This window comes from Crotalus tigris, unplaced genomic scaffold (genome assembly GCF_016545835.1).
Source record: "Crotalus tigris isolate CLP2741 ecotype Arizona unplaced genomic scaffold, ASM1654583v1 scf7180000023598.3388751, whole genome shotgun sequence".
NCBI lineage: Eukaryota > Metazoa > Chordata > Lepidosauria > Squamata > Viperidae > Crotalus > Crotalus tigris.
The window spans coordinates 1,140,166-1,166,914 of record NW_024100068.1 but is presented as its reverse complement, the minus strand read 5'-3'; the positions used below and the strand labels follow the sequence as shown (position 1 = coordinate 1,166,914).

At 37.8% G+C, this 26,749-nt stretch overlaps 1 protein-coding gene across 1 annotated transcript in view; it reads left to right on the top strand.

Annotated features, from left to right (window-relative positions):
* SYT16 (synaptotagmin 16) overlaps positions 1-26,295 on the top strand; it is a 103,155-nt gene extending 76,860 nt beyond the window's left edge. The window contains 5 exon segments of the mRNA XM_039319489.1: positions 2,188-2,400; positions 6,342-6,592; positions 12,436-12,879; positions 14,263-14,452; positions 19,263-26,295. Coding sequence (XP_039175423.1) covers positions 2,188-2,400; positions 6,342-6,592; positions 12,436-12,879; positions 14,263-14,452; positions 19,263-19,576 — 1,412 coding nt within the window. The 3' untranslated portion in view covers positions 19,577-26,295.
* The last annotated feature ends 454 nt before the right edge of the window (positions 26,296-26,749 follow it).

The window sequence follows — 26,749 nt, the reverse complement described above, 5'->3', positions numbered from 1 at the left end:
TAACCCACCTCCCACAGTTGTTATTGTTGTTGGGTAAATAGGATGAGAAATGTGTCTTGGATATGTTTGCTGCCTTGAGTTATTTCTAAAAATAGTAAAGACGGAATACATATAAATTTTTTTAAAATCCTTATTTTTCTTTTTCATATTCAGTGGGAAACATAAGTAGTATTACAGTAATTATTTATAAATTTGACCTCTGTCTACGGGGAAGGGAGATTAGTTACATAAGGAGAGCCAAGACAATATTATTATCTAGCATTATGGATAGGGTAAAATAAAGTGAAAACAAAAGGAGGCTGATACCTTCACCCTGTATATACTCACATCTATATATAGTATGCACATACACGAAATGCATGGGTATGGAAGTTAGAAGGAGGCTTTCTCTGTTAATAGATAGAGCTTGGATTCTTGTGCCTAGTTAGTATAAGACCAGTTCTGTAACTTTTTTAAAAAAGTTTTTTATTTATAACTGTAACTTTTTTATTTTTTTATTTTTTATCTGTACCTTTGACATTGAAGCTTTTGCTACATTATTTTAGGCTTGCAAATGCTTGACTTTTCTATGCCTGCAGCCTCATCCCTAAGCTTTGAGGTATTTCTAGAGTGAGTTTGAGGTATGAGCTAAGCTTACAAATTTGGCTATGAAAGAGCAGGTGTTTCAACACCATCATCTACTAATTGATATAAAAAAATAGTGTGCCACTTCTTGATGTTTTTTTTTTTTTTTTTTTTTGCCATCTGCATCCAGGCAAACAACAGGAGGAATCTTTCCTTTGGGAACTGCTGGGGTGGGGGAGTGGTGGATATAAGTGACAATTTGTGTGCGTGCTCTCTCTTTTTCTCTCTCACACACATACACACACACTGTCAGATGCATTTGAATACACCAGCTGTCTAGTGTGTTACTATGTTGTGCTGCCTTTTTTTTTTAAGGATACAGGAATACAGCTCTGGCAACACAGATTTTTTTTTCAGTATTGTCAAAAGTATATGCAAAGAATATGGAGCCATGTCTTTGAGGGCTTGATATTCTTTTGCACAAATATGTTGTTAGCCTTACTGTATTTCTGTATCCGGCATATGAGATTGCCTTCTCTTTAGTGGCCCAGCAGACTTGGAGATCTATCAGGCATGCTTTCTTCACAATCCCATCAGTTCTGCTGCCTTAATCAATAGGAGCATGAGATTTCACAGTGACTATCGCCCCAGGTCAAAGTTTTCGCAGAGCTTTCAACTGACTGACTACATTCAGAAAGTGAATCTGGTGATCATCAAAATTATGACTTTGACCAAGTAGCAAAGAAGTTGGGACTTTTAATGGCATTTTCTATGCAGGGATTTTATTGTCTGTATCCAATACATTGATAGCAGACAGAAATAATTAATATGGAGTATTGCAGCTGATCTTGAAACCCTGTCCAGGTTCATTTATGACATGAATATACCTTATCCTTTTCCAATTGGAATAGCTGGGGAGGCTTTTTTCATTTGTAATTAAGTTCAGATGATAATCATTGATCTCCAATAAATATTTCCTTTCCTATTCCTACAGCACTTTGTACTGGGTTTAAAATATTAATAACAGTGATGGATAAATAAATATTTAAGCCAAATAGCATTTTAAATCATCACGTATGGCTCATATGAACATTGTGGAGGATATAGGGAGCAAGGTTGAGAAGAGTCTGATTTACAGTTAATACGTTTGCCTTTTCAGCTGCAGAGTTAATGTCATTGCTTGTCTGAGGGATTTAATGTGAATCCTTCCTCTTTGTTTGCTGTAGCATTTAACATCTTCATTCAGGATAAAGTTGATGAGTAGAAAACCCTTACAGGTGTACATTTATTCATAATGATTGAGATATTAGAAAATCAACTACTTCAAATAAAACAAATGAAACATCACAAATATTAAACACCAGTATCCTCTTCTTTGGAAGGAAAAAAATGGAATGACAACTAGGGAGAGGAGGAGTAAAAAAAAAAAGAAACATTCATGGTTGTTATGAAGATCACAAACAGAGGGTGGCACACCTCTTGATAAAACACAAACAGCTAATTGGAGATTCTGTATCCAGTGGCTCCTGCCTTGTTTTGTCTTTCTGAGCTTGTAAGATGAAGTTCTACTGCGTTCTGCCTCCTGGGCTGTCACAATCTTCTGTGTGTCTCTCTTTCTCTCAGTGAGCAGTTATGGGGATGATGAAGATCTGACAACATCCTCAGACAGTGATGAAGAGGTGATTAAACAGTTTGAGATCTCAGTTTCTCGTTCACAAAGCTTTCGATCAGGAGTTTCGGAAAAAGGAATCCAAGCAGGTTTGGAGCACAGGCCAAAATTTAACTGCTTGTTGTCAAATCATGAAGAATACAGTACTGAGGCCTCTGAAAGTGAAGGTATTTTATAACTCTTTCAAAAAAAAAACATGAATGGAAATTGCAGAGATAGACAGTTTGGCTCAGTCAAGGGATATGCATAAATAAACAACGTGACTAGAATCTGCTCCAGGGTTGAAGGCCTATGGACCTCTTCTCACAACCAGCTGAACCTCTCTTAAACCTCTTTTAAATCTCTCTTAAAATTAGTCAAACCTTAATAGTAAAAATGACAAAAGCCAATAAAATCAAAAGCTTATAATTTTAATCTGAAGTCAACACATCAGTTCAGAAATGAAATGGGGGAAAAAAATTTAAAAAATACTTTTTAGGAGTATTTGGTAAATAGTACTTGGGAAACAGGCTTCTTAACTTCTCCCGTAATACATCTAACACAGTGGTGGTAAACTTATGGCACGCGTGCCAGAGGCAGCACTCAGAGCCCTCTCTCTTGGCACGCGCGCTGCCGCTGCCAGCAGCAGATCCATCAGGCTGCCACCGCCACCCAGAGCAGGAGCCCCACCCAGCACAAAGGAGGTGAAGCGGCCAACTAGCAAGCTCCAGTAGAGGTAGAGCAGAGGTCATCAACCATTGTTGATTGGCGGACTGGAAGAAAAGGGAGGGGGAAGCATTTTACATGCGTGCATGCGCGCACGGGACCGCGAGCACGCACATGCTGCAAATGGGGCGGGGCTAGTGCCTGCGTGATACTCACTAGCCCTGCCCCATTCTTGCATGGTGCAGCAACTTGTATCTGCACCCCGCAGTGTGGCAGCGGCCATTTTTAAGCCTTGCTACACGGGGCCTACTTTTGCACCCCTGGTTTTTGCGTGCCAGAGGTGGTACTCAGAGGTCCCTTCCTGTCTCCCCCGAGGGCACCACAGTGCAGATGTGCCCCTGACACTTTGCGATAAATAAGTGGGTTTTGGGTTGTGGTTTGGGCACTCGGTCTCTAAAAGGTTTGCCATCACTGATCTAACACCTTAATAGGCTAATATAATGAACATTTGCCTTCGGTAAACTGTAATAATTATTTGTTCAGTGGCCATTCAAAGTTACGACAACACTGAAAAAAAGTGACTTATGACCTTTGCAGCATTCCCTGTGGTAACATGAGCAAAATTCAGACATTTGGCTTCTGGCATTTATTTATGAGGGTGTACTGGGGTCATGTGATCAACTTTTGCGACCTTCTGACAAGCAAAGTCAACAGGGAAGCCAGATTCAGTTAGCAACCGTGTTACTAACTTAATAACTGTGGCAAGAAAGGTCATAAAAATGGGGGCAAAACTCTCTTAACAACTGTCTTATTTAGCAACAGAAAATTTAGGCTAAGTTGTGATCATGAGTCGTCTTTGTTGATGACAACTCTGTGAGTGACATGGGATCCTAAGATATAACTTCAGAAAATGAGTCAAGATGTTTTTTACCAGGTTGCTTGATCTAAATGACCAGCCTTTCTCAAATGCAACAACTTGAAGATCTGTAAACTTCAATTCCCAGAATCCCTCCACCAGCATGCTGAGGTTGAGGTTGCTGAAGCTGACAAATACTAATTTAGATCAGACTTCTCCAATTAGCACCCTCCAGAAAGAAAATGCCAAGTTGGAAAAGATGGACCTGGTGTACCATGCTCTTTGGAATATATCTCACTGACTATTTCTAGTATAGCTAGTTCAACTTTTGGAAATTCTTTATGAGGAGTCCTGCAATAAACTTTTAAGTCAACTCCACAGCAGCATTTTCAGAAGAAACTGAATTATTTGTATTCTGAAATAGGCCCCATTGGCTTGGATAAGACTGGCTCCCAAGAGCAGGCATAGGATTACAGCCTTAGGCAATCAGTAGATTCCCTTGAATTACATTTCTTAACCTTCAAATAGATTTTAATGCTTAACAGATATTCTGGCTGAAGGCCAGATTTGCAAAGCACTGAATATGTGTGCTGGGGGAGGCTGTGTGTGGGAAGTGCGTAAAATAATTTCTCACTAGAGAAACACGTCTATTCTGAAAGCTTACTGCATTTTATTTATTTATTTTAAATTTTAAAACCTGTCTTCCAGCCTACTGCTCTGATGTGTGCCAAGTGTACATCAAACATGTACTGCTTATATTAGAGCTACAATCTGTGATGTACACCATGTTCTGTTCAACATCAGTGGTGCCCGGAGCTTTCATAGTGGAATGAAAAACATCCTACAGCACTCTTGTAGGAAGGAAATCCCATGGCCCTCCAAACAGACAGATTTTGGACAAACACATAGAGAACTGCAATAGTGGTGAATATTTGTAGCTCAGGTGTAGGATGAGGATCTAGGGTAAGAGTCCAAATCAACCACACTGCCAACCAGAGACAGCACTGAATCTCAACCAACACATGCAAGCCCCCCTCCCACCAGTAGTTCACCTCCCAATGACCCTGACGTGATGTAACCTCCTTATCACAAAACCCATCACCAGGCTCACTGATGACTCACACCTGACCCATCACAAGACCCATCACAGACCCTCACTTGTCACACCCACACCTGAAGCCCTTATAAACAAAAGAACACTGACACTGAGATCCCCTAACTCTGCTGTTTAGATGTTACCTGGTAACAAAATGTTCAGAAAACAACCCGCAAGCTCGGAGAATAAACCTTCACTCTCACATAGAAAATTGTATGCAGGATGCCAGTCTGGTTGGTTGGTTACCTGGAAATAGGTTGGAGCTGATTTTCAGTTAAACACTGGTTAAGCAGTGGTGACTTCAGGAAGACTTAATCGTTTGCAAATTTGAATGAGGAAGAAATGCTCTATAAATGTTTGGAAATCTCAGTAGCACATCTGAACTTCATGAAACAATTTCTATTATTCCTGGTTCTGCCAATTTTGCTTCCTTTTCCCTTTTATTTTTCTACTGAATATAGGGATTGCAGTGTAGAAGGAATCATTTAGGCGCTTAGCTTTCTAAAGGGCCTTGACTGTGGTCCTTCAGAAGTCCTTTAAAAGTTATTCTTCCATTGTAATTTTTAATAAAGGAAGGGGGAAATCATTACACTAATTACATTAATACAGTTAATTAAACTTCTTAAACATTAGTTTGATTACAGTGGCAATGGGTGCACAGTTGAAAGACCTGAAAAGCCACATTGGGAACAAATTATTGGGCAGTAGGTCTGTCCATGAGGTTGCTAAGAGTAAACTCTGATTTGGTGGCACATAATCACTCACTTAAAATTACTAATAATTTGGAGAAAGATCATGTTAATAGCATTTAATTATGGTGTCCCATTATTTTGGAATAGTTTACTATCAAAAGTTTCATAAGGCTTTCATTACAGAAGTTATTTAAGATGGTTCAGTTCCACCAAGCCTTCAATTGTAATTTGTTACTACTGGTATCTGATCTAGAGAAATGTAGTTTATATTTCATTGTTTTATATTTTTAGTAACCTGCTCAGAGCCTTTGGATTGGAGAAAGCTATAACATATAAGTTATTTGTAAACTTAAATTTGAATCTGCAGTTATCTATTCTGTCATTTATTTTAATTAAATCTACACATGTTTTAGTTCTGCCAGCCTCTGTGGATTGACCCTGCATGCTGGCTAAGCCTATGAAAGACCAAGTCAAGCTTTTTCAAGCTCTCAGCTTGAAAAAACATGCATACCTTTGCTATAGAAAATAGGTTTTTATGATGTTCATCATAGGGAATCACTGGAGTGTATATATGAAACAAACTTCCTAAGTATGGGACTAACTATGGTTATACCTTTAAATGACATCAGTGTCTTGTCATTTATAACTAACTAATTATAACTAAATCTGAAATCTTTCGAACCCTCAGAACCTTTTTTGAACTGGAATACTTTTATTTCATACTAGGAATTCACAATCTATGTAGTATAATTTCAGGAACCTGAATTGGAGTGTGTATATCTATCTAATTTTTTTTCTCTTTGAAATGCATTAATTTAGATGGGTTTAGCCACCTGAGTTACCAGGACAACCTGTCTTCTCATGAAGATGACCTTCTATCCATCAGTTCAAGAGTGGCGGTGGAGAGCAGGGGCTCTGGACAGCCAAAAGACTCTGAGGTGGATGTTAGTGCAACACCCAGCCTCAGCCGACAAGAAACTGAAGGGAGTCTGGAAATGGAAACAGCTTTCAGCAATCAAGGGTTTGAAGGGAATGAGGAAACTGACAGCTCATTGGCTTGGAGTCCAGAGGTAAGAAAAAGTATTTTTATATAAGAGTGTGCATGGGTCTTGCTAGCAAGGGCTGCTTTTGCATGCACTATCTTTCTAAATACATAATTTGTAGGCTAGTTGTGGTCAGATGGGCAATAATTGATACACATATGGACAAATAACTTCACTACTTGAGTGTGTCTGTACAGATAACTTAAATTGACAGTCATATCCCTTTCTCTAGACATTATTGCAAACTGTAGTTCCAAATATTATGCTACATACCTCTAGTGGGAATTCTTAAAGATCATGACAAGTTGTAATCCCTTGGACTATATAGAAAATATGAAATTTGGCTCTTCTCTACAATGACCCTACAAGAGCAATTGATACTGTACAAATTGTAAATTGTAATGGAAAACTAAGATTTTATTTTAGAGGGTCTCCTCTTAGTTTCAAAAATCCATCTCTCTGTCCTACTGTGGTTTCCATTCCATTTATTGCTAACAGAGCAGTTTTGCTTGTTAGAATTTAATAGAACAGGATGTTATAATTCCTGTCAGGGATGCTGAGAGTTGAGTCCTACATAGTGACAGGGGCAATCCATTCAGGGAATCTAGTAAATTATATTTGAAGTTTCTCCCACCTTCAAACAATCAATCTTTGTAGTGCATGATTTGTCTTCGTATGGTAGCCTTTGGATAGTGGGCGATGCTCACTTGCAAATCTTGAAAGTTGCATTCTACTACCTCTGAAATGTTTTAATGTAGAGCAGGGAGTGCCATATAATTAGTCTTGTACCTTCTTTCTCTCCCCTGTATATTGCACAGGCATCTTGTGATAAATGAATACCCATTCTGCCTGAATTGTTCACATAGGTACTTAATAGAATAGAATAGAATAGAATAGAATAGAATAGAATAGAATAGAATAGAATAGAATAGAATAGAATAACTTTATTATCATTGTGTATCTCACAATGAAATTAAGTGCTGTCCACAGTACATATCACACACAAGAAAAAAACACAAGTAAAAACATACATTATATACAGACATCCTTCACATTCTATTTACTATTGCGCTGCCCTTAATATTGCACTTCAATGTTGCACTATACAGTAGTATTTAATATGGTTACAGCTCTGGGATAAAAACTATTTTTCAGCCTACTTGCTCTCCAATTGTTTTTTTGCTGGGTACTACAAGGTATTCTTACCCTGCTTTATAGTGTTTTGACGCAACTCTTTTTAAGTGACAGTGATAATCACAATGTTTGTGACAGTTCATGCAAAAAACTTGGCCCAAGGTTGTGACTAGTAAGCATCTTCTTATGTTTGGAGCACCGAACATAGCAAGTCTGGATCTCTGTATACTTTGCAACCACTACATCCCTAACATATAGTTGTACGATCTTTGATGCCTTTGTTTTTAGATCTAGTTTTTTAGGACCTTAATTACTCATCAGACAGCTGATTGGCTTGCACATCTCTCCACTCTGAATATCCGCTCCCATGATCAGGCTGTTGATTTACAAAAAGGAACCTACAAGGAATTGATCACTTGGTCCTCATTGAGTTCTTCATCTACATCTTCTTCTTATTTCTAAGCTTTTATCTCAAGGGCTGAACTAAAATGAAGGAAACTAATCATTCATTTTAAGCCCCTCCCATATGATTTATACAAAGATACCACCTGCTGATCCTCTTCTTCCTCAGTCTTATCCCCCTCTTCATTTCTCTGTCTTCCGATCATCTCAATTGGTTGTGGAATTAAGATGATACAATTTCTCCCATCCCACTCCATGAATATAGATGTCCTTCTGTTAGAAATAGTAAGATTTTGATGTTTGGCCCATCCCAACTCAGTCATTTAGAAAAGAAAAGCCTTTGACTGCATCATAAGTGAAAGGAATAGCTTTACTAAAGACAAGTGCTTACAAGCCAGGTGAAAGCCAGAACTGAGGTTTGCATGCAAAATCTTTCCCAGACCCCTTCCCCCCGTTATCTATTTAGTGCCCAGTGGGATTCAAATAAATTGTTTAGCTAACAGTTCTGATTCTTGGGCTCAGTGATGTGCCATATTCCATTCCCATAGTTGTGGCCTGGCTGTCATCTGGTCAATGTTTCTGCCAGGCATTTGGTATAGTTTTGGTTTCTGGTTATTCTCTCCCCATGAGTTGGCTCTCCCCTCCCCCCTCCTTCTCTCTTCCCCCATCCCCACCCCGTGTTATGGCAGTCTGGCTTCAGAGAAGTGGAGATGAGGTAGAGCAGGATGACAGCAATGACATTTGGAGTTTTGGTTTTTTTTAAAAAAAAATACTCTCTTTTTTAAAAATCTTCAAGCAAAATTTTCTGAGTAAGTCACTATATATTAATTAATTACTCCTTATAATACACATCCTCTCTGTGTGCAGTAGTTACATATTGGGATAGAAATTGGAAAGATCTAGGTTGAAATCCAGCCTCGGTCATAGAAACTCATTGAACAACTTTCAGCCGGTCTGTCTATCTCAGCCCAACCCACCTGGGGGGGAAAATGGAGAAGGGATGTTACTTTGCAATTCTGGAGGAAAGGCAGTTTGACAAGCAAAATGAAGTAAACAATATTTTAAAAGTGCAAAGTTGTCATCCTGATTTTTCAGCAGCCAGTTTCCTCATTTGGACAGCACAAGCAATTGTGATTTTACAAGCTAGTATATTCGCCTTCTCACAGGAGAGCTACAAGAAAAAAAAAAAAAAAGGAGTAGGCAGCATTAAGCCTCATCTCCTGTGCTCATTCCAGCAAAGTATGTTGCCCTGGAACCATTATGTCTGAACTGGGCTGTACAAAGTAGAAAAATTGCTTCAAAAATCTACATTCTGTTGCATTTCAGTCTGTCTGTACTGGGTGCTTCCCCTCCAGCTACATTGTGTAGCAGGTGTAAAAGGCTGCATCTCATTTTCTAACTTTCTAAAAAGGTCCCATCACCTCTGAACTCTGTTCAGACTTTTGCCTAATCAGAAATAGAAATCTCACTTTGGCAATGTAGGTATAAATAACATGTTAGGGCCATTTCCATAATTGCCTGTTTTGTCCAGCAGATGTTGTCTCCCCACCTCTCCCCATCCTACTCGCCCACCTTCATCTCTGCTTTTTTCTTTCATCTCACATATTTGTACAAAAACCTTTCTGGGATGAGTAGTGCCTTTTTTAAAGATGACATTCAGCAAAATGTTAACTTTTATTCTATCTTTCTCCCCGAAGAAAAAGTATTGTTTTTGGAACTATTCAGCATTTGTGAATTATTTTGGAATTCATCATCATCATCTTAGCCATTGCCTATCCACTGTAGGATGAAGGTTTCTTCTGCATGTTTCCAACCAATATGGTCCTGAGCTTTTATTTGCCAATTGGCCCCGTAATACTTGCTGATATGTCATAAATCCATCTTGTTTTAGGTCTCTTTGGTGGATGTTTTTTATCAAGTAGATTTTGAAATTAATACACACATTTATTTTTGCATATAATATGTTGAAGTGCAAATATTTCTAGAATGACTCCAACTCCAGTAGAGAGAGAGGGACAAACTTAAAATACTGTTCTCTATTCTGGTACCTCTTGCTGAAAGGCAGAATAGTTGACTGTGTTTAAAGGCTAAGATTGAGCAAGGTGGCATTTTGTTCTGTAAGCCTTAGGTACCCTCTGATTTACATACATACCAGTGCTGACCTATGACAATAATAAACATTAACTAAACGAACTCAGTATATGCCTTGTTGTATTCTGTGGCAAGCACAGGCAGAAATATTTCTCATTATAAATCACCCAGGTATCTTTTTAAAGATTCCAACTCTTTCCACATCCAGATAAGTAGCTTAGTTATTCACCTATAGTCAACCACGGTCTTACAAGTAGACATGACCAATTCTGTGTCTGTTTGTCAGCCCATTGTTTAGCCAGCAAAATGCAGCATTAGTCTGTATATCCAGGATAGCTAATGCAGTGGGAATCGGGATCCATGAAATACTTTGAACAAGTGCCTGTTCAGAAAGAATAATTGCAATTATTTAAAAACTCCAGAAAGCAACAATAAATCAAGGAGAGAAGCAACCTAGAACTAAGGAGAAACTTCCTGACAGTTAGAACAATTAACCAGTGGAACAACCTGCCTCCAGAAGCGGTGAATGCTCCAACACTGGAAGTTTTTAAGAAGAGACTGGACAGCCATTTGAGTTTCCTGGCTGAGCAGGGGGTTGGACTTGATGACCTCCAAGGGCCCCTCCAACTTTATTATTATTATTATTATTATTATTATTATTATTATTATTACCATCATCATCATCATCAATTGACTGCACTCTTAGGGTGTTCAAGCCAGGATTTAACTCATTTTTTTTAGTGAAATCAGTCTTGTGTACCATAGATCATAGAATCATAGGGCTGGAAGGGAGGAAGCTTGAAGGTCTTCTAGTCCAATGTTCTGCTCAAGGCAGCAGACTTTATACCATCCTGGTCAAATGGTTGTCCAGTCTATTTTTCAAAACCTCCAGTGATGGAGCTACCCCAACTCCGGGAGTCAAGCTATTCCATGTGAGATTTCTAGCTAAATGCAGCCAGCCCACTTTGCAGGGTAGCAACCAATGATATAAGAAACTTTATGTTTCTTATTAGAGAATTGATAGAGTACTGAGCACCAGGCAGAATACAAAACATGGTGGGTGACCTGTCTCTGGTGAAGTATTAACAAGTAGTTGTCATGGCCATCATCAACATCATTGTTAATATTTCTTTCTGGCACTTCCATGCCATTTTCTGAATAAAAATATAATCAAGGCAATTGAAAGGAGAAATAGTGACCAGCAGCAAAAGAATAATATATAAAATATTCTGCGTCAGTGCTCTAGAAGCGTTCTGAAAAACAGCTGTAGGAGTAAATCCTTAAATTCCTTCTGCAGACCTATTCTGCTCCCTGAATATCCTGTTCTTTCACAGCATGTTTAAATAGAAAGGAAAGGTCTCTATGGCAACCCTTTTTAATCTGAGATTAAAAAGCACCTTTGAACAGAAAACACACACTCAGGAAACTAAGCACCTGACTCTCCCCCTTTTCATAGGCTTTTTTTTAAAATCAAAAGTAGTGCTTTGTATTAAAAAAGAAGAAGAAAAGGGGTTAGATGAAAGGTAGATAAATCTGTCTGGAAAAACGCATTAAAAATAGCAAAGAAAACATTTTGTGTGATTTGATGTCATCTGTAGCATGAAAAGGCTTAGATTTACTGCCCAGAGAAGACTAAAAACATATGTTTATGCCTTCACAAGGGATGAAGATGGAAATGGAATATTCTGCTTTTTATGCAGAACAAGAACCCAGTAATGCATTTCTTTTTGTACAGATAATAAATGGCATTCAAGAATTTGTCCCAAAATCTTTTCGTCAAACTTAATTCTTACTTATATTTCATACTTATCTTTTCAATAATGGAGGTTTTTCTTCTGACATGTGAACTTCTCTTCCATATTCAGTCCTTTGATCTTAATATGTAACTCCCCTGTATAGATCCCCTCTCCATTCTGTTTGGCCTCCTGACTTTCACAAATAACCATCCATTTCTCTGAAGCTCCTAACTCTTACCCATTCTTCCCTGATTTCCAGGCCATGCTATGTTCGCATGTCCATTATCTATTTTTCCTTTTGAATTCCTAGATGTTGCCTCTTTTTCTCTATCTTTTCCACTACCAAAAAAGGCAGAAGTGTCCTCTTGACTTCTTGCTTCCCCCCCCCCCATTTCTTGTTGGCAATTGGATAATACCCAGAATCATCATTCTGAATTTTTTATTTAATTGCTATCTTAGGAAATAATGGGGCTATTACATTCCAATTTTGTATTTTTCTTGCTAAAGGAACATGAAGAAGCAGGTGTCATTCCAGCTCACACTAGTGCCTATGAGCCAATTTCAAGATGTGGTGACTTAGATGTCATTTTTGATTACAAACTATCAAGCCAGAAATTGGTTGTGACTATTGTTGAAGCTAAAGATATCCCAGACAAGGACCGCAGTGGAGCAAGTACCTGGCAGGTACACACCGTCCTGATGCCCAGCAAGAAACAGCGAGGAAAGACAAGTGTCCAGAAAGGCCCCAACCCAATGTTCAAGGACAAGGTGACCTTCACTAAGTTGGCACCTGAAATGCTGAGCAGCTTTGCCCTCCGGTTCCGCCTCTATTCTGTGCGCAAAATGATGAAGGAGAGAATGATGGGTGAGCAGCTGTTTTATCTTAGCCACCTCAACCAAGAGGGGGAAATGAAGACCACACTGGTTCTGGAACCCAGGAGCAACTTATGTGTAAGTACAATTAAACTGGGGGCAAATTACTGAAGTCCTTATCGCATTTCCTTTCTCTGGAGAGTTTACAGCCATGCTGAGCATAAACTGCATGATCAAGATTGATCTATAAAATAATTTTCAATAATTGGAATCAGAAATGCTATAAATAGCATGAGGGTAACAAATCTAGTGCCCCCCTCAAATGTTTTAGACTTCCATTCAAACATTTGAAATCCAAAAATCTGCATTAGTAAAATGCATGCTTGGTATGGAACCATGGGTGCATGCAAAGGCTTCATAGAAAAAGTGGGTATTGAGGAAAAGCTTGAACAAAGCAGGAATGAAGTCATGGTTTAGATATTTAGAGGCAGTTATGCATGAAGGCAGAAAGAAAAAAAGCAGGATTTTCTAAGTGGAAATATCAAGCTAATACCAGAGATATATAAAGGCAAAGAAGGAAAATGGGGAAAGGAGAAGAAATATTTTGGAATAGTGACAAAGGACTTATACTGCAGCTGGGTGTGGTCAAGAAGCCAACTGAAGATTTTCAGGAAGGGCAAAACATAGAAAGAGAATGAAAAAAGTGATGGATCCTTGGTGCTCTTTGAGCTTGGTTGTTTTCTTGCAGATGTTTCATTACCCAAACTATCACTGAGGATGCTACCTAGTTTGGATAATGAAACATCTGCAAGAAAACAACCAAGTTCAGAGAGCACGAGCGATCCCTCATTTCAACCCTGAGCTACAAATATTCTCCTTTATTAGTAATGAAAAAAGTGAATAATTATTAATAATCTAGGGAACTTCTTTCTCTGGAGGCATATTATGAATGTTGAGAACATGTTGAGTACTCACAAGATGGCTATGGGGAACTACATGGTTGCTATGGCAAATTGAACCAGCTACAAAGTACTGATTCACCATAATGTTATCTGCCTGGCCTTTTTAGTTTAAAAAGTGAAAGAACAGATAAGATGTAAGAAATAGGTTTCTATTGGACTGCTTTACACATTATGCTAAGCCACCATGTAGTTTGCTTGCTTGTGGTCTGGCATGCTGTATGAATCCACCTATTGCAATCTATAAAATATGCATTACATTGTAATAAGATAATGGGTGCCTCTCACCAACTAAATGAACAAGTAATGTCAACCTGGTAGAAGGCATCTGTGCATGGAGGTATTTAACTGTGAAAGCTTATGCTGCCCATTTTTCTCTAATCTTAATTTTATGCAAGACATACACATCACAGTTGCAATAGAATAATCTGGTTAGGTTTCTATATTCTGAATTTTACCTGCCTGTTTTAGTGGAGAACTCTATATAATACTGAAGAATTTTAATTTCTAATTAATACTTTTTGTTGTTGTTGGCTTTTTTTTCATCTCTCCTCATCCAAAGAGTGGAGACTCCCAACTGAGTCTCTCGGCCATCTCTCACAGTGACAGTGCTTCTTCAACCCAGTCTCTGTCACATGGAGGAGTTCCAGAATTGCTGGTAGGACTATCCTACAATGCTACAACAGGCAGATTGTCAGTTGAGATGATCAAAGGCAGCCACTTCCGGAACCTTGCCATTAACAGACCACCAGGTACATAAAAATATGACCTCCTGCTCTCATGGGTGTAGAACTTGGATTATTCATTGCCTTGTTTCTTTGATATGTAAAGGCACCAACCTACAAACACTGGACATGTTGAAAGAAAGGCCTTACCTTGGGGTATACATGTCCCATTTATGAATCCAAACAGGTTGGGGGGGGGAGGAAGTATCTGAAAAATCTGAAATGTTTAATTAGAAATAGTAGAAATATGTCTGTTTGTGGAAAGCAGATCCTTTCTTTTCCTGGACTCTAGCTTGAAATATTTAGGATCATGTTTGTTCTGTTCCTCAAGATCAGTTTAGGCTCAGGAAGGAAGGACGGACACAACTTCTCTATTGTAAGCACAAGAGCTTTGGTTTTCTAGGACTTAGTTATATATATCTTCCAAATCACAAAGAAGCTCTTCTGCCATTTGGGCTTCTCTTTTGGCATTTCAGTACAGAATTTTTGAGGAATGTGATTTCACTCTGTAGTTTCCAGTTTGGTCATTCAAAGCTGCCTATGCTTCAGTTGAGTCAGGCTGGGTGCTTAGGGTATTTTTTAACATATCTGAGTAATGAGTTGCCTTAGCAACTATAAAGCTAGACCAGAATTGGTTGTTACATTAGACTAGGTAGGAATTTCCTGACTCCTCAATTTATCTGACCTCTTGGGCTAAAAGCTCCAGGACAGTGTTTTTCAACTTCCTCTGGCTGGCAGTTCTGGGAGTTGAGGTCCACACATTTGAATTTGCTGAAGTTGAGAAACACTGGCCCAGCACATCAGAAATCAGGTTATGGACTAGATTGGCCTTGGACTAAAAGCTGCTTTGGAGAAGGTCAGCTGAAGGATGGAGAAGTTGGCATGGTTTATCTATTGGCTCATTAGTTTTTCAAGAATTTTGAAAGAACGTTTGATTTCTTTGAAATCTTTGTTCAGCTTGCCAGGTACCTTTAAGCACAATCTGTTACATTGGATCCAGATTATTTTTCTTCTCTTTCCCAGTTGTCTCTTCTGAATCGTTGTTTTTTTTTAAAAAAATTGATTAAACCAAGAGAAAGAGAAGACCAAGAACTTATCTCTACGAGGATTTTAAACATTTATTTTCCTCCCCCCCCATTTTGCTTTAATTACTCAATTTCTTCTCTTCTACTTTTCCTAAGGAATACACACAAATGCAGGAGCAAGTTTCTTGTCCTTAATATAATTTCAGTTTCCCCACTATTTAATGTTTGTCTCAGCTTGTATTTTTAATTATTTTGTTTCCTCTCAAAAGAATGTGCAATAATGTACAGTATAGGATTGGAATGAGATGATTTCCTGCATTGTTAATTAATGCTTATGTAAAGGTACTGTGAAAACTCTTTATTTTAAAAACATAGATTTAACTGTGAAAAAATAAATAGACAACAAAAAGGTGCATGCCTAACATTGCAAAAAGAAACTGATTAAGGCAAAAAAATAAATTTCTGCCAAGAGAGGGGAACAAAACCAAGCCCCAGGCTTCACAACTCTTCAAAAAGAAAAAAAAAAACAGATTTCATATGATAATTAGAGCCTTGCTTGCCTGTGGTGATATCCCCAGCTTATTATCTTTACTACACAAATATAATAACAATAATATACAAAAAAGCACATTTGTGCAGTGAAAATCACAAATCCTGATTTGGGCTAAGGATGGGACTTCCTCTGAAAGAAACTGAATATAATTGAGATGTAACCTTTGACTGCAGAAGCTATTATCAAACACGTTTCACCTGGCAAAATTATCACAAGGTTGGAAGCATAGGAAGATTCAGTGAAACTTCCATTGCAGCAAGTACTGTAGCTTGTCACAGTAAAGCCATTGTGTTCTGGAATGTGAACAACAGAAAGATAAGCTAGTTTGAATCATATGAGATTGATTTGCTGCCTTCCATATTGAGTTCATTCATTTTTCTTATAATGGCAGTAGTCCACATTTTTAGAAGTCGGAATAAAGCCTGCCTGCCACAAGTAAATTTTTGGATTAGATGATGGCCTTTTCTTGAATATGTTGTAGTACTGCCATGGAATGGAGCCTATCTTAATCCAGCTTTGTATTTAGCTATTTGTCTGGGTGCCATAAGCTAGAAGGAATTCAAAATTGGCAAGTACACTATGCTGATTGAGAAGGATGTTCCCTTAGTTGGTTCAGAGGAAAGCAATTTCTTCTTACAAATTTGCTAGACCAGTGGCCTAAATTTCCACGGTTGTCACAGGAAAGGCAGCCCAAATGGAAATACCAGAATAAATATTGTTGCAGGATTTAACAAAGTTAACTTAACTTAAATGTAACTTAACCTGTTACATTCCCACATGCTGTCAAGGGTGAATCCTAAGCTTCAGGGTCTGGTCTACATTATCAGTCCTGATACACTTACTAGGATTCATCTTATAGTAAGAAGATTTGCTGGAAATTTGTTGCCCACCACTTGATGTATTCTAGATATGTCCAGTTAGATAAATACAAAGAGTATATATTTCAGAATGAATAATGTTGCAGTGGGCAGATAGCTTTATTTTGTTTTCAGGCAAGGTTTCCTGGTGGGGCATGGAAAATAAGGACCAACGCCTTATCCCAAGTACTGAGATAGTCATATAGATTTAACAACACTTACTGGCCTAGCCCTGCAAAACAAATTCAGTTTCCTGAGTGCATCATATAAAGCTGTTTTATTTCCTCTGTTTAGCTTCTGTTCTGTTTGCTTTCTGCTGGAGCATGTGATGTTCTGAGGAGCTGACTAAGTCAGCTGTATGAGGGACAAAGTTCTTGTGTTTGCTAGGCAAGCAGTGGGTGTTCTACTGAGCCCCAGCTGAAGATTTCTGCTTCATTCCCAGTGAGGAAGATCAACCTCCATCATGGTACCCTTTCATGTTCATCATGGCAAGTCCCATCAAGTTCCATCATGGCAAGCCTATTTCTTTAACTGGAATTTCTAGCCAGGGAGAATCTGTTTTTTAATTTCCTGAATGGATAAATTATTCCCACACAGAATAGATTCTATAGAGTTGTCCCAAAGGTGCTTTTTCTTGTTTTTCTTTTCTTTGAAAATGTTTCACTTCTCATTCAAGAAGCTTCTTCAATTCTAAATGACTGGATGGGAATTCTATTGAATTGAGCAATACATTCCTTTTGGTTAAATTGCCTACTGGAAAAACTTTTTTAGATTAGGCTCACCTTCTTTGGCTCACTGAGACTAACTCTTTTTTGTCTTATAATGCTTCTGGAAGTTTCTCCATGAGAAACTCACCTGGTACTGCTATTTAGGGGCCAGTGAAACTGGTGTGTATTTGTTTTAATTATGTTGCATATCAACTTTTCTCCTGGAGCTTAAAGTGAAAGCACTCCCTTTGCCAGTTTTCCCCATAATAACAAACCTGTAAAATGAGAGTTGTGCTGAGAGAGGAGAATAAGTGATATGCATGAGCTTCCATGGCTGATGGTGGACTAGAACCTGTTTTTTTTTTTTTTTTAGTCTTTAACCAATATACCATATTGGCTTTTACCCCGCACAAAATTTCTCTGCTATAATTTGTACCTGTATTTCTACATGTACAAATTATTTATTACCAGCAATTTTTTTTGCCATTCTTCAGGCGAAGACTCCAGAAAATGGTTCACATGTGCCAAGCATGATTAAAAGTAATATTTTGCCTCTTTTGTAGGATATGTGTATGTGTTTGCCTAGGGCAGAAGTAGGCAACCTTGGCTCTTTTATGACTCGTAGACTTCAACTCCCAGAATTCCTGAGCCAGCCTGAAAAAAGAGCCAAGGTTGCCTATTCAGTTCTGAAAGTTGAAAGGTAGCATACATATTTTTAAAATTTGAGCAGAGGATAGATCAAATAATCACATGGCTTCATTTGGAGAGAAGAAGATCGTCATTCCCCAACACACATGTTTGTGATTTGAAAGATTAAGTGATTGAGGAATAGAAATTCTTTTAGTAGTTTTCCTAACCAACCAAGCACAACAAAGAATACTACCATTTTGGGGTGATTGATTGCTGAATTTTGCTGGTGCTATGAGGGATTGCCCAAAGAGGCTCGTGACCATGCATATCTAACAGACTACAAGTGTTTGACCTAGCTTCAGCATTTAGGGCATCTTGTCTGGGAATTTACTATATAAACATAAATTGTAATTCTGAACATATATTAAATTCTTTTTTTCCCTAAATGGCTTCATTTCTTTCTCACGTAATATATACACATGGTCCTTGTTCTGTATGGCATAAATGCACAGAATAAGTAATGAGAGAGGATGGAACTCTTTGAAGAGAAGCAGGATGTCCTTGATTTTAAAGTGTGCCTGTCTGTTCATACCTAAAACGAAATTTCATGCCTCATCTTCAGCATAGTGCAATACTAAAAAAAAATTCCATAAAGAAAAAGAGCCATATGGTGTAATAAAAAGCCTACAGGCTGCATTTTATAGAGGACATTCTGGGATAAGCTTGTAAGTACATTGCTGCATATTCCTAAACATTAATGTTTGATTTATTTGGTTTTTGTATTACGCCATGATTTCAATTAGCTAAAGCGATATGTTTTAGGCAAACTGGTGGCTTCTCTGTGTGATATATTAGATATAAGAGAAACAAGCAGACATATTTTTCTTTAAATAAACATCAGGGTGCTTTGGGCCAGTCACTCTCTATTAGCCCAACCCACCTCACAGGGTTGCTGGGGTGAAAATAAAAGGAGGAAGATGGGGACTGCCGCCTTGAGTTATTTGTGAAAATAATAAAGATGGGATAGAAATAAATAAACTTTTACTGCTTTAATGTTGCCTGCAGATACTTATGGGAAACTCTGCCTTCTGAACTCTGTTGGTCAAGAAATGTCTCGTTGCAAGACATCTGTTCGACGAGGGCAGCCAAATCCTATCTACAAAGAGACATTTATCTTCCAAGTTGCCTTGTTCCAGCTCTCAGATGTTACCCTAATGATCTCCATTTACAATCGCCGCAGTATAAAGCGCAAAGAGATGATTGGCTGGATTTCTATGGGTCAGAACAGTAGTGGAGAAGAGGAGTTAAGTCATTGGCAGGAGATGAAGGAATCTAAAACACAGCAAGTGTGCAGATGGCATATGCTCCTGGAGTCTTAGTGGAAACCTCAACAGTTCCAATAGGTGCAGGGCATTCGTCTTCCCAGCATTTGACATATAAAGGACTATTGGTTTCTATTATAACTGGACTTCTGATGCTCTTTACTAATGGAATTATTCTGTTAGGTTATTGTCCTTTTATTTTTAGTTATAGGAAATTGCTTGAAGTGACAGGTAGGCAAATTGGGTCAGAACTTTATGCTCTCCCTTCACCCACCAAGAATTGAGTGTTAAATATCAGCCCAGCATCTTCACTGATAATGAGATTTGCTCTTGGTCATGTCTCTGTACAGCCATATTTGCTTGAGTGAGGTATGTGCCTTTGTTGTGAGGAAAGGCTGCAGAAATGATCATGAAGCAGTGATCGTGAAAATGGTATACACTGGTATCTCGGTACTCATCGTTAATTGGTTCTGGGAGGCACAATGAGTACAAAAAATGATGACCACCAAACAAATTCTTCCCATAAGGAATAATGTAAATACTGTAAATGTAATGCATTCCCAAACCAAAAACAAGGCACATTTTAAAGGCAATATGTAAAAAGACAGAGTTGTATATCATTACTTTATATGAGAAATAAACCTAACAATTAATAAACACTTAAATAAAATAAAAACTTCACTTTACCTGTACTGATGAGGAAAAAAAGCTCGAAAATACACAAAATGACCACAAAAGCTAAGACAAGACTGCAAGGGGATGTGCACAGGCCAAGAGCTTCTGCTTGACTAAATGCATCACCCTTTGTTTCACCTGGAAAGGGTAGCAAGTTGTGAGGCAAATGACACCGACAAGTTCTAGCTTGTGTGTTGAGTACAAACAAATCATGAGTACTGGAACAAAATTTTCGTGTCAAAATGCACTGAGTAGCAAATTGGATGAGTTTCAAAGCTGTTGAGTACCAAGACACCACTGTATTAGGACAGTTTTGTGAAAAGGTTTCAGGCCTAATCCACTTCACATAAGTGTATTTGCCTCAGCCCTAATTCTCTGACTGCAATAAATAAGATGGATTTTGATTCCTGACAAATAGTCACTTAAATTTTTCTCTTTATAAATATAGACTTCCCAAAGGCTTAGTTTGAACCATGTGCACATATATCCAGAAAATATCAGATATGTGTATATTATCATTAATGCAACTTAATCATAAAATGACATTGAACTTGGAGTGTTCAGTGTCCTGCATTTACTGTATTTTTTTTCCAAGCTAGCTATATTTCAGCCTGGCTTCTGTGGCTTCCAACTCTCCATGACAGCAACGAAATAACATGTAGATGTGGGTTCCATCTATTCCTTTTAATATATAATGTTGTTTTCTCTGAGGAGCAACCAAACACTTGTCCTTTATATTAGGTTCTTAGGCAGGCATGCATTATTACTCTTATCACAATGGAAGCCGTGGATCCCCTTAGCAGGTCTAGTTCTATGAGTGCTAAAAAAGAAATTTAAGAGACTGGATGCCTGCAGTATTGACAGCAGCTTTCTTGAATCTGGTGCCATCTGAATGTGCAGAACTTTAATTATGATCTTAACTAGGAAGAAATCTGATCGGGAAAGGTTGGTTTTAGGAAAGTATAGAGGTTCAGAGATTCTTTGGAAAGATGATAAGACAGTGGTAAAAAAGACACCTTCCTTTGTTATGCTGAATTCCAGAGGAGACTCTGAAATGTGCTCATGTACCTTTTGACCAGTGATCTCTCCTGATAGTTGACTTCTCTGAAAGGCTACATAGGAACCGCTACACATGCAAAAAAAAAAAAAAAGTTTTGAGAAACACATTGTTTTAAATAACTTGTAAATAAACTTCAAAACTATCTTAGAAATGGGCCAGAGAGTAATATGGTGCTGGTAATGGGGACTTCCTTATTTAAAACCTGACCACCACGGGAGACAAAACCTGTTACCGAACACTAATTTACTATAATGCTTCCTGTCCTTCTAGTCATCCCATCCTGCCAGACACCATTTAGGGTCCTGCTTATTTTATCTTTGTCATTTGGGGATCCACTTGGCACATTTTGTGCTGCAAGGATTTTGCAGCTGCTTATTGTTTCTATGTTATAAGGAAGTTTAAAGGGCCCATTTAAATCTAAAAGGCATTCTAGAAAATAAAAATTATGGTTGGAGGCTGCTGCTTGGTTTGATAGTATATCTTGTCGTATTTTCCTGAAACTTTATTTTAATATATTTTATATTGTTCCCATGTTTTAAATAGTTGTTCTTAAAATGTAAAAAATGAAATGGGACAGGGAGCCTGTGAGATACCAAGGAAAGTGAAGTATCTGCGTGTACTTCACCTTTAGGCACCATGTCGGGAACACCAAATTTAGGCTGTTGACTATATATAAAGCCTTTTTGTCCAAGCTCCAAGCTCTTTTCTAAAGTGCTGGAGATCTAATTCAGGATCTTGGAAAAAATATACAGTATACTGCAGCTAACTGATGACCTTTCCATAGGAATGTTCCTTTTAAGTTTTTATGCAAACATTTGTCATTAGCTGATTTCTCTAACAAGAACAAAAATTAAAACAGGTTGATTGGAAAACTGCATATCCATGTATGAGAATAGAAGAATCCCTTTCAAAAAGTAATTATACTGTGGATTATACTTCTATTGCCTAAAATTTTAGAATGCTTCTTTGCTTCAGAATTACTTTTCCTTATATGAAAATGTGCAGATGTTATTGGCTGAAACTCAAAAAAAATCAATTACTTCTGAGAGAAGAGAGATCAAGATTTCTTGATAATGCAGATGAGATCAAGAATCTAGTACTACATGCTGCTCATCTATTTTTCTTTTTAAAAATTTGTTTCTCCAATAGAAAAAAATAGCTTGCTACCACAGGGTTCAAAGATGACATCTCACCAATATGTCTCTTTTTTCAAGTTGCATGCCAAAAATTTATAGGTTGCATTTTTTTTCTTCCAGAAATCACCAAGGGTCTGTCTGTGAGTAATCTGTGATGCACTCTGTTAAATAGGAAATAATGTATTCCAAAGCAACAGCAAGAAATTCCTTTTTTAACAATAGCAGATATAGCATGTTAAGGCAGCCTTTCTTTTCCTGCATTGTTCAAAAGGTTGCATGAGAAGGTTCCTATTTGGCATCCATCTCACGAAAACAGCTTGTGCAATCCATCTCTGAGGACCTCCTGTTTTAATTGCCTGCCAGATTCACCAGGGAGAGTGCCAAAGCCAGGGTGGATGCAACAAATAATGAAGGGGGCTTCTGTTGGAACACATTATGAAGCCTTGCTAATTTGTAATGCCAAAAGCCCATCTTTTCATTCAGTGATGGATTTGTGTAAAAGCAGACAGGTCTGCAATAAGATTCTTCAAAAACATCTCTCCATAATTTTGCCATGCACGTGGATCTATAATTATTGAGGCCATACATGATGGCTATGTATCACACTAATTGAATTCAGCTACAGTGAGTTGCAGAAAGCCAGACAACTGAGATTTATAAACCATCATTTATGGCTTTAGGGTGAACTGAGCCAATTATGACCTAAGAAACCACGGACAAACACAGTGTTTGAATATGTAGCCAGTGAAATGACTTGAGTCTGGAGGTGCCTAGGAAGTAACTTGGCCCAGGAACAGAAATTACTTTAAATTTTGTGCTAGGAAGAAACTGGGACATAATAGTGGCACTTGTAAATCTTTTTTTTTTTTAATTAGGAAGACATCTGTTGAGGGTTCAAAATGAGCAAGAGGATGATTGTGGCATTGGGGTGGAAGCCCCATCCTGTTTATATTTGCATTGACATTAGCAGATACCTACAAAACAGGTATGATTTGCATTAAGACATCTGACTTACCATCGTGCTCTTTTTAACCCACAGAAAGATGCTGCTGAATGCAGAAGAAAATAAATAGCAAGAAGTAGGGCAGAGATGGAAAATTTTGAAGAAATCGCCAGACAGTTGAGTTACCTAAAAGCACAGGGGAAAAGTACACATTTAAACTGCATGGAACCACCTGACTGGCTACTCTCAGAAAACTAAGCAGATTGATTCCAGCTACTGCTTGTTTGACAGAACACTCCAGGAAATTTCTGGGCTGCAGGTCAAACTAGAAATTTTAAAAAAAAATCTAGGAAAAAGGGGTTGGCAAACTGATTTTTTTTTTTTTACCAAAAGTGCTGATTCCTCCCACAAAGTCTCAATTTAAGCACTACATTATTTTAAAAATAATGTTTATGCTTCCACTGTTGGATAAGCTCTCAAGATTTAAAGGTTTTGCAAATGAGTTTTGAGCAAAAAAAAAAAAAAAAATCCCACAAAAAGGCAGGCAGAGACAGCACACCATGGAGGTCTTAGATTTCCAGAATTGCAAACTATATTAAACATAGTTCATTGAGCTTAATTCTGAGACTTGCATACCAGTTACAGTGAAGAGCAGAAAAATAGTTAATGTCTTCTCAGAGAACCAGCATGCCATCTTGCCATGGTATTCTTACTCTAGAGAAAGATTTGCCAGACAATTATATATCAGCCCTCCTTATTTTGTGTGGTTTAAACGTTGATTCCCAGATTAAGATCTTATAATCTAAGAGACCCTGTTCTGCAAGAATTTTTTAACACAGAAAACATGGCCACATCAAAACCAGATAACAAGCTCATCTTTGTTCCTAAATTCTGCAGTTCCTTATAAACCCTTTTGCTGCTGCTTAGAGCAGCAGTTCTTTACATACAGACTTAGGAGTAAGCCCCATTTTTTCAACTCCTTACAATCTGCTCCGGAGAACACCTGCATAAGATTTGCTGTACATCTACTTCTGCCATTGGGGACGGTCCAAATAGAGGCATTCTTTAGGTATCATAATTCATGTCTGTGCCAAAAAGGCTTTAGATTTCATACTCTTTCAAGAGCAAATATATAGAATATTTTGAAAATAGATCTCCCCAAATACTGAGTATTCTTTCTATATGTAGACTATGAAGGATACAATAGTGTATTGAAAGTTGACATATATTAAATAAATATTGGATCCCATGCAAGTCTACATTGTCTACCATGCAAGGTGCTCCCTCAGGTAGAGTGAGAGTAAGGGGATGTTGAATACTTGCAAAGCCTTCATGTTTTTGTTGATTCCTGTGCAGAGTGGTCTAAGTAGATCATATATATAGATTCAACCTCTTCTCATTCAAGTTTTTTTAAAAGATTTGCTAAAGCACAGTACAGCTGAGCAGTGGATTGGTAAGACTAGAAGCCTCAGTTATTAAAAGATCATTTCTTTAGGATTAAAAAAAAGCACAGTTTATAGGCAATATTTACATTTTAAAAAAACAAAACAAAATGTACTTGTGTTCTGACATATACAAATATCCTTGATTAAATGTTATATTACTTTTTATTGATGAAAACTAAATGTACATTTGATGTTTTTTCAATTTTTTTGATTTGTGAAAGATGTATCTAAATGTGCAATATTAATCTTAAAACATTTCTGTTAATTGTCTGGTGGAAATGTCACTTTTTATGTGTTATACCATTCACAAACCTTCATAAAACACGGTGAAGTTCAGAATTGCAAGATGTTTTAGCCCTCTGAATGTGGAGATGGTGATCTGTTCAGCGAGACTGTCAGACCAATATTTGTTCAATGGGAGGAGAGCCTTGACTTCGGTCTGTTTACTCATGTACACGTTGAACTAGACCAGGGGTAGGGAACCTTGGCTCTTTTATGACTTGTGGACTTCAACTCTCAGAATTCCTGAGTCAGCATGGCTGGTTCAGGAATTCTGGGTATTGAAGTCCACAAGTCATAAAAGAGCCAAGGTTCTCTACCCCTGAACTAGACAATGTAGAAAAGAACAGAAACAAGCTCGCAGTCAAGCAATACTGACTCTGAACTGGTATCTGCAGCTTAAAATTTTATTCCAGTGGATAGAAAAACTCTGCTGGATAATAATGGGTGATGAGTGACAAGACCACAAGAAGCCTTATCGGTATGTAGGTATTTATAGGACTTGTATGGCTGCCTGTATCATATAATGACTCTAGGAAGCTCACAGTATACTTCTGCATATCTTAATCATATTAATTTATATGCTGCCCAACTCCCAGCAATTCTGGCTACATTACAATTGTTAAAAACCTTTAAAAATAAAGAACAACACAAAGAGCACAAAAGTAGCACAAGACACAGGGACAACAATATCAAAGAAACTTGAATGGGAATAAAAAGAGAGGAAAGGAGTGTTGATTGTCCTTGCCAAAGTGAAGAGTCAGGTCTTTAGAGTGCTTTGAAATGGGGGGTGGTGTTTAAGCCTTGAGGGGGGACACCTCATTTTAGAAGGCAGATTCTGCTACAGAAATGATAACTCTTCTGTAGTCTTAATAGATGACATTGCTTAATTGAAAGAACACAGAATGCAAATAGTTTTTAATTTTGTAATCAAAGTCCTTAACAAAAAGTTACATTAGAAAAAAAAACTGGTTTTCATCTAATGGAAATTGTTAGGTAAAAAGAAGAGAATTTTTCTATTCAACACTAACCAAATTACAAATATGGCCTTCATTAGCTATGCTTAAGTAAAAAACAATGGTGTCCCCAAGAGGAATGGCAAAATGTGCACATTTGTGGGTGTATAAGATTTATGCAGTATGTCACCCATGTATTTAAGGGGTGTGACACTGCACCTGTCATGTTGCAGATTGTGTATTTCTCTTTCTCTGGATGTATGCTGCATAAAGAAAAAAAAAGCTGGGTTAGGCACCTGTTTGCTGTGCTGCAAAGATGATGGTGGCATCTCACAAATAAGGTTCCTGCAAATGCACAGATGATTAAGCAAGGAGAGAATGATAGAGTCATCATAGGTGACTTCACAGTTAATTGGACTTGATCAATCTGTTTTTCATATTACAAAGCCATAAACAATCCTTGTGTTATTCCCTTTCTGTAAGACTTTCATTATGCTGGGGCACTTGACCATGATCCTTCCTGTCCCTAGTTTGTGCATTTGCAACAAAATGGGATAATAAACAACAGTCCTGGTTCTGATGCATGGGATTGCAATACAATATTCTGCAAGTAAGAAATTTCTCTTTATTAATTTCTTCTGTTTAATTTATAGCTTTATGCATTTTGCATCATGTTTCAACTTTTAATATTAGAATAAGAATAGGAAGAGACGAAGAGGGATAGGAATATATGTGT